This window comes from Suricata suricatta, chromosome 12 (genome assembly GCF_006229205.1).
Source record: "Suricata suricatta isolate VVHF042 chromosome 12, meerkat_22Aug2017_6uvM2_HiC, whole genome shotgun sequence".
Classification (NCBI taxonomy): domain Eukaryota; kingdom Metazoa; phylum Chordata; class Mammalia; order Carnivora; family Herpestidae; genus Suricata; species Suricata suricatta.
In genome coordinates, this window is record NC_043711.1 from 808,610 (window position 1) to 816,974 (window position 8,365).

General features: G+C 62.6%; 1 protein-coding gene across 1 annotated transcript; it reads right to left on the reverse strand.

Moving 5' to 3' along the window:
• Positions 1-1,801: 1,801 nt before the first annotated feature.
• Positions 1,802-8,313, reverse strand: ADAMTSL5 (ADAMTS like 5). The gene is made up of 13 exons (XM_029917787.1): positions 8,204-8,313; positions 7,092-7,399; positions 6,643-6,829; positions 6,442-6,533; positions 6,151-6,211; positions 5,891-5,999; positions 4,487-4,614; positions 4,088-4,199; positions 3,650-3,736; positions 3,346-3,509; positions 3,019-3,217; positions 2,874-2,945; positions 1,802-2,531 (listed from the first exon to the last, which is right to left on the reverse strand). Exons 2-13 carry the CDS (start codon positions 7,145-7,147, stop codon positions 2,230-2,232), a joined length of 1,569 nt encoding a protein of 522 aa, XP_029773647.1. The 5' UTR covers positions 7,148-7,399; positions 8,204-8,313; the 3' UTR covers positions 1,802-2,229.
• Positions 8,314-8,365: the final 52 nt, after the last annotated feature.

The window sequence follows — 8,365 nt, forward strand, 5'->3', positions numbered from 1 at the left end:
CACTAAGGAAACATTGCCGTTACCTCCCTGTCACTAACAGGACCGCAAGCTTCAAACTTGCATTCTTATTCATTTAAAAAAATTCTTTTTGTTTATTTTTGAGAGAGAGAGACAGAGTGCAAGTGGGGGTGGAACAGAGAGAGAGGGAGACACAGAATCCGAAGCAGCTCTAGGCTCTGAGCTGTCAGCACAGAGCCTGACTCAGGGCTCGAACCCCCAAAGGGCAAGACCATGACCTGAGCCACCCAGGCGCCCTGCATTTTAGTTCATTACCCTTTCATGAACCACATCGGCTCCGAGAAGCCGCAGTGATGGCCCACCAGGCGCCAGCCCCGGGACCTCGCTGCAAGGAAGGTCCTGACTGTCATCGCTTATGGTCCCTTCTGGCGGCCACATGGGCACTGCGTATCCCCGTGGAGACACAGGGATGGCTAAAAACCGAGACCGGGGACTGTAGAGAGGACAACACAACCCTGGGGTCACCCGGTTTCTGTCACTCCCTGTGCCCACCGGGAGCGGGGGTGCCTGTGCGGGGTTCAAATGTCTGCAGGATTCCGGCAGCGCCTTCTCCCGTTCAGTTGTTCAAGGGCTTGTTTTAAAGCTAAGGAGCAAATCCGCCGTGACCAGCAGGTGATCAGCCCTGGAAACAATGTTACCTCGCAGAGCCAGAGGGCTGCTCAGGGGTCCCCCCGCCAGGCACCCCACACTAGTCTCTCCTCCGCTGGCCAGGCCAGCTGGCCCGGGAGCTCCGGGCGGGGCTGCCTCATGGACCGCGGCCCCCAGTCCCCAAGGTGGCCCAGCAACGGCAGAGGCGTAGGGACGACCTCAGGCAGCCATGACGGGCACTGCGGGGCCTTGGGTGTGGGGGAGCGGTGCTCCTGGCGAGGGCTAGCACCCTGGAGAGAAGCGGGGGCACCGGCAGGGCCCGCCGGGTGCAGGCAATACCAGGTGCGTTTCCTGTCCTGCCACCAGGGGCGCCCGGGCCCTACACCTCCCTACGGAGCTGTGCCCCATTTTCCACCAGCGGAGTGGGGGCTCCGGGGCTCCCCAGGTTCAGTACTTTCTGAGGGGGAAGAAGCCAGCTCTGGGAACCAGAGGCAGGGGAAGGAGTCGGAGGAATGCAGTTCCTATGCTGAGAGCTGAGAGGGGTTGAAAGGGTACTCGCATATGGGGAAACTGAGGCCCAGAGAGGCAGGGGCCAACCACAGGCCACCTGCAAGGTCAGGCACTGAGCCTGAGCCCCACAGTTGAGCATCCTGTGTCCCAGAGAAAAGCACAACCACGGATGGTACAGAAGATCAGACGGTCCCAAATGACCGCATAAGCCACTCCATCCAGGGAGGGAAGGTGAAAGGGTGGCCCTTCCAGAGTACCCCAGGGGAGGGGGCTCTGGGCCCGGAGGAGGAGGGCTGGGACACATGTGAGTGGACACACTGTGACAGCCTGACCCCGCACCTCCTGGAATTTCGGCAGCCGCGTATGCATTACTGGGGTGCCCTTGTCTTAAAAGTGCTCCTAAAGATTAAATCAGAGGAGACAAGGGATGGATAGCGAGGGTCTGACAGAGACCCAGCGAGGGGCCCCTACGGTTCTTGGTCTCCAGATTGTGTGTCTGGGCCCCACATCGAGTGTAGAGATTATTTTAAAAATAAAAGGAAGAAAAAAAAGGGAAGGAAGGAAAGAAAGTGAAAGAAAAGAAAAGACGAGAAAAGAAAGGGAGGAAGGAAGAGAAAGGAAAGGAAGAAAGGAAGGAAAGAAGGGAGAGAAAAAAGGAAAGGAAGAAAGACCCAGCCGAACTTGCTGAGGTGCTCAAGATTATCTCTGAACTTCCTGGGAGCCAGGGCAAGCGGGGCAAGTGCTATATTCCAAGGTCTTGTGGAGCACGCTTCCTTTGGGCCGTGCTTGTTGTGACAGCGTCTCTAAGAAAGTGAGTGTGAGGCAAAGCAAGTCAAAGCAGACACAAAGGTTCTAAGGATAAAACACCTGTGAGTTTCCTGGCAGCCAGAGTGAGAGAGGAAATAAGAGTTAGCGTCTCTTCGGTGTGTCCTCACCAGTGCCTCCTGCTCATGACAGCGGGTCTGACCGTGTGCGGACAGCTAAGCGTGTGTGACGGGAAGCCTCACAACTGTGGCTGGAAGCCCTGGGAGCCAGGGCAAGCGGGAACGAGGCTGAGTCTGAGCCAGGCCGGGCATGTCTGTCTCGCCGCAGGCAGCGGCCCCGTCCGGTGGCTCAGGCGGGGCAGTGCCTGGCAGCCAGGCGCACACGGCTGTCCTCGGCAGGGTTCCACGTGCGGGCGTAGCCGGCGTGAGGCAGCAGGAGCCGGTCCTGTGTGCCGTCAGGGCTGATGAGGCGCTGGGCAGCCAGCAGGTACTCGCGGTGCGGGTCCAGCCGCGGGCAGGGGCAGCGGCCCAGGGCCCACACGTACTCCAGGGCCCGCAGCGGCGAGCGGTTCTTGTAGATGAGCTGCACTTGGATCTCATAGCGTGTCTCCCGGGCCTGCTGGAGGCGGCTCAGCACCCGGGCCCTGAACACTGTGGGCAGGAGGGTGCTGAGGCCGGCTGGACACTCCGCCCTGGGCACCCATCACATGCACCCCAACGCCAGAGAAAGAAATTGGGGTCAGATGGAGCACTGGGGGGCCCTGGGGGCTGTGGCGATGGGGCTGGGGTCAGGGAGGCCTGGGACCAATGGGGATCAAAGTTCAGATTAGGGCAAAGGGTCAGATCAAGGAGACCAAGTAGGGGCAGAAGGAGTCAAGTTGGAGTTAGGTCAAGGAGTCAAGGGTAAAGTCAGATTGGGGTCAGAGGTCGGCAGGACAGGGCTCAAGTTCAGGTCAGCCAGGAGCCAGGTAAGTGTTGGGATAGGAATCTCACCGAAGTCACTGCCGCAATAGTGGAGCAGCCGGTGCGCGCGCCCTCGAGTGTCCGGGCAGGGTGAGCAGGGGTCTGTGGGGGCGCACAGTAAGGGGCGCAGGCCTCACCTCCCGGCCTGCTCCCACCCGGGCCGTCCCCACCTCACCGGGGGACGAGGGCGGGATCCTTGGGGAAACAGTAGCTGGGGCCGCGGGGGGATCAGTGGGCTGTGGTTCTACTTCCCGAGGCTGCGGCTGCCGCAGGGACCAGCCCAGGGCCTGCGCCTGCGCCTGGAAGGGGCCGTAGCGCTCCCGCGGGAGCCAGAACTCGAACTCGATGCCGGGATTGGGCTCCAGCAGGAGGACCTGGGGGGCGGGGTGTCACACCTAGGGAGCCGCACTCGGACCCCCTCTGACCCCCGCCTCCCTCCCCCATCCTGTAGCCCAGCCATCCCCTACATCTCCTGGCCGCCCCCTCAGAGGCTAGCCCGCACCTGCAGGAGCATGTCTTGGGAGGTGGGCCCAGCCGCGCGCAGCATCTCCTCTGGCCCTGCAGCGCGGGTGTAGACCACACGGGTGCCTGCCACCTCATAGGTCCCGGGTGGGCTGCCCGCCCAGTTCCCGTTGAGCACGTAGCGCCCGTCGCCCCCCATCAGCGCTGCACAGGAAAGGTCAGTCCGGGCTGGGAACCGGCCCGGCCGGCCTCCCGACCCCAGCGTCCTCCTCCCCCGGCCGCAGGCTCCCCGGCTATATCCGAGGCGGCCAGCAGGACGCCTCCCCACTCGGGCCCTGCGATACCAAGGTGGTTGCGGCTCCGGTGGGCTACGCGGATGTGTCTGGCGCCCTCGGGGATCAGGGTCACGTTCCAGTACCCAGCGAAATCACCTGGGCCAGAAGAAAGGAGGGCGTGTGGGTGCGAGTGGGAGGGTATTTGAGGGATGATTTGAGGATTAAATGAGATACTGCGGTAAGCCGATTAGCCAGGGTCCTGGCACCCAGAAAACGGTCGGTTAACTTTGGGAGTTAAGATTATTTTCGCTTAATGCAGCCGGGGAAAGAGTTAAAACCCTATCTGTTCCGGGAAGGGCGGGATCATCTGGCAGTAACCAATCATAATGAAGACAAGGAGGGGGCGTGTCCACAGACTGCCCAATCAGCTCGGGATTTCGCTTCCGGGCCCGAAGCTCGTTAAAGGGCCCGATCTGGGCAAGCGAGGAAGTCGGAGAGAGCGGTCACCGGAGTCACGGAACACGCGCTGCACGAAAAGGCACGACTCGTTGGCGCCGCCGCAGCGGCCGCAGTGGTCTTCGCGGGCGTCCGAGCCCAGCAAACCGTCACAGCCGGCGCTCTACAGGGACGGGGAGGACGAGGGCGGCTTCGCGGACTGCCCCCGCCTGGGGCCGTCCTGGGGGCGGGGCATGGCGGGCGGGGCCTAAGGGAAAGTGGCGGGGTCTGGAGTGAGGGAGCAGAGTGCGGGCTGGCGATGGGCGGGACAAGGGGGGGGGTGCGGCGCTGGTGGGCGGGCCTTTAGGGAAAGGGGCGGGGCCCGGGACAGAAAGAAGTGGGGTCCGAGGTCAGGGCCTGGGTGTAACAGGGACGGGGAGGTGGGTTGGGGCGGGGCCCGGCGAGGCTTACGAGGCAGCGGCCAGCCACGCAGAGCCCCTGGGCCCCCGGGCTGCAGGGAGTGCCGTCCAGGACGCGGCCGAAGGTATGGTAGAAGGCGTGGCCCTCGGCCAGGCAGTGAAGGTCGCACTGGTTGGGAGCTGGGGAAGGACGAGGACGTCTGTCAGGGCTCCAGCCTCCTCCCCCTCAGGCATGTGAGGCCCAGAGACTCAGCCAAAGCCACACTTGGAGGCTTTCGTAGAGCCAGGTTGGAACTTAGGGGGTGTCCGCCTTCAGCTTCCGGTACCCTTCCAAGCAAGTACCCCTGGCCCGCGTGTACTCATGCGTGCATTCATTCATTCCTGTGAAGCCCTAACATTAGAGAGTCCGTTATTCATACTTTCGTCCTGCAAACATTCACAGAGCACATACTACTCTCCCGACACTGTTCCAGGCGCTGGGGGCAGAAGTCACGCAGCACATGGGCCCTGCACCCAGCACATGCCCAATAAAAAGGGTCAGTGCTGGGGCGCCTGGGCGGCTCAGTCAGCCACGCACCTGACTTTGGCTCAGGTCATGATCTCACAGTTTAGGAGTTTGAGCCCTGCGTTGGGCTCTGTGTTCTCAGCACAGAGCTGGCTTCGGATCCTTTGCCCCCCTCTCTCACTGCCCCTTCCTCCCTCCCTCTCTCTCTCTCAAAAATAAATAAACATTGGAAAAAAGAATTTAAAAAAAAAAGAAGTCTTCAGTAGTGACTGAATCCAGAGCCGCCCAGGTGTGTCTCTAGCCCTTCCCCGGCCTCAGTTTCCCGGCCGCCTGGCAGTGGGCACAATAGGCAGCCTCAAACTCCCAGCCCTGATCTGTGCCCCTCGCGGCTCCCACTTCCCTGAGCCAGGCTGGCAGACCCTGACTGGCACAGAGCCCAAACTGGCCTTGGAGGGCCTCTGTGGGGGTGGGATCGTGGCAAATTTCCTCTAGTTCTTAGCGGGGGGGAAACCCAAAACCCAAAAAACCCACAAGGTTAACGGATGGAATCTTCTCCACGCTCAGCTTTTCTGTGTCTGCCTCCACTACGGTGTCTAAAGCGGTCTGTTTCCCTGAAATCTGGAAGCACGCTGCCCCGGGCACCCAGTTATGTAACTTGCTATTTTCAGCTAAACGCGGCAACAATTCCTGCTACCAGGAAAAGTTTGAGAACTGGTGGCCTCTGGGTACAGCTCCAAGCAAACCCTCAGGCTGGAGCTCAGTCCTGTGCAGGTCAGCCCCTGCCTCCCGGGCTGCCTCACACCTCACACCTGCCTTCCCCTTCGCGTCAACTCCTACGCATCCTTCAAAGCCCCAGGGCTGCTGCTCTCTTCTTGCAATCCTCAGGTCACCTTTCTTTTCTCAGCAACCGCTTCTCCCTCCTGTGGGCCAACAGGAGGGGATGCTACTCACCGCCGTAGAAGGGCACCCACTGGTAAGTCTCCTGGGTGCCTAGCACCGGGTGGCCATTGTAGAGGGCACACTGGAGGTCTCGGAAGGGAATGGCCCCTGGGGGGCAGTCCTGAGGACAGAGATGGGCAGGTCCGAGGCTGGGAGGGCCCCAGAGGAGCCCAGAGAACATGGCAAGGTGGCAGGTGGATTTGGGGGCACGAGTGGGGAAGCAGGAGGTCTTCCCGGCATGCCCGAGGGCCCGGGAGGTGGACAGAACTTACCGGCAAATGGCAGAGGCGGTACTCGTGGGTGTCTCCCCAGCATGCCCCTAACCCGGGAAACCTATGGGGAACAAGGTGGCCAGAGTGTGGTCAGGACCCCGGTGACCCTCTGCAGAGCTGGCCTGCCCGCCCCAGGGCCCGGCCCCGCCCCCCCCACATTCCAGCCGGATCAGCGGGATTAAAAGGCACTGCATGTGTGCACAGGCAAAGGGTGCGGCCAACAGCGGGGCGGGCTGGCAGGAGAGGGGGCCCCCTCCCAACCCCCCCAGTGAACCCCAGCTTTCTGCTCACCAGACGCAGCGCCGGCTGCGCACAGAGACAGCCCGCCCACAAGAGCTGGAGCAGCGGGTCCAGGAGCCCCAGGGGCTCCACTCACCTGGACCCTACTTGGGGAGACAGAAGCACCATCGGTCCGGAGCGGAGTCAGCGGCCGCCGGCCCCACCGGCCAGGTCCCCAGGCGCACTGGCTCCCCAGACCCACGCCCCCCTTACCTGAGCGCTGCCCCCGAAGCCACAGTTCAGGAGGGTCCACAGCAGAAGGAGGGGGCGGAGCGTGGGGGAGCAGACAGGGCGCTGCGGTGGGGACGCCCGCAGGCCAGGGTCGGAACCCCAGCTCAGTGCCAGCTGGCTGTGTGATTTGGGGCAGTAATTTAAGCTCTCTGGGCTGCTGTTCTTGTCTCTGAAAAGTGCGGCGATAACAGAGCCCCCGTTACAGGGAAGCCAGAGGGGCCATCGGATCAGATAAGAAAAGCAGGTGGCACAGAGCTGGTGCCGAAGAGAGCTCAGAGAATTATCTGCTTTTATTGTTACTGTTGTTGTCTTGTGTACACAGTAGGTGCTCAATTTGTGTCTGATTATGGAAGGAATCATTCCAGGATAGTGCACGGGTATCTCCAGTGTCAGGACCCCATCACCACTCTCCCCACCATCATTGCATCTACCTTCCTGTGTGGCCAGGGGCCAGCCACTCCACATCTCCAGGCCTCAGTTTCCCCATCTGTACAATGGGGACCAGCTGGACTCAGTCCAGGGCTGTATGAGGGACTTTGCAGAAGGTGCGGCTGGTGAGGGGGCTGAGTCCCTGGCAGAAGCCCCCTGGCTGCACCTGGGCCTCCAGGGCCACCTCGGCTCCCAGCCCCGTGGCGGCAGGGAGCCCCTGGATTGGGGATCACAGGCAGGATGACCCGGCCCCCGTCCAGCCGGTGCCCCGTGACCTCATGTGCAGGGTGTGGGCCCCACCAAGGGCAGCCTGCAGAGAAAAAGGAGCCACTGATGAGGGTGACACAGGAAAGAGGGAGGAGGCGTTGGGGGTGAGTGGACTGGGGGGTAGACTTGTCTCGCTGGGCCTCAGTCTCCCCATCTGTCAGAGCAAGGTGGAGGGAAGTGGCCACCTCATGAGTCCCTTCTCAGGCCGGGGCCAGGTGCCTGGGGGGTCAGCGGTGCCCGGAGGACAGAAAGAACCAGCCAGAGTTTCCGGCCCCGAGTTCCAGGGCCCTGTACGGGTGGACTCCCTGGAGCCTCCCGAGCCTCAGTTTCCCTGGTTCTCAGGCCCTCCCAGCTCTGACATTCGGACCTGGGGCATGGGGGGCTGGGAGGCATAGTGGTTCCAGGTGCTGACAACCTTGGGGACCACTGGGCAGGTCCCCCTCTCTGCCCAGAGCTGTGTAGCCGGCTCTATCTGAGCCCCTCTCTGAGCCCAGAGTCCCCGCTGGCCTGGGAGAGCTGAGGCGCCGGGAGAACCCCTCCCACTGCACACACTTAGCAGGAACTCCTGGGGTGGCAGTCCGCAGACGGTGCTAGAAGCGCCATGTTTGGGCTCCCCAGGGACCCCTCCCGGAGGAGCAAGGCACAACTCGTTTCGGCTGCACCCCCGACTGCAGGTGTGACCCCGGGGCACGCCGCACCTCTAGGCCTCAGTTTCCCCACGAGAGAGCGGGGATGAGCTTTTTCCCACCCTGGGGATTGCTGCCTGGCCAGCCCCTAACCCGAACGGGCTCGGGAACAGGGAGGAGACGCCGGCCGGGATTGTGGGGGGATAGGAAGAGGGACTTACCGGCTACGTAGAGCCCAGGCGGCAAGTCCTGGCTCCCCGGGCGGCCGCAGGACAGGCGGAAGCGGCGGGGCCCGCGGGGAGGGGCGGGGGGAGCCAGCAGCAGCCCCTCCCACACGGCCTCCCGGGGCGCGCCCAGGCCGGGGTCCGCGGGGTGGCAGCCCC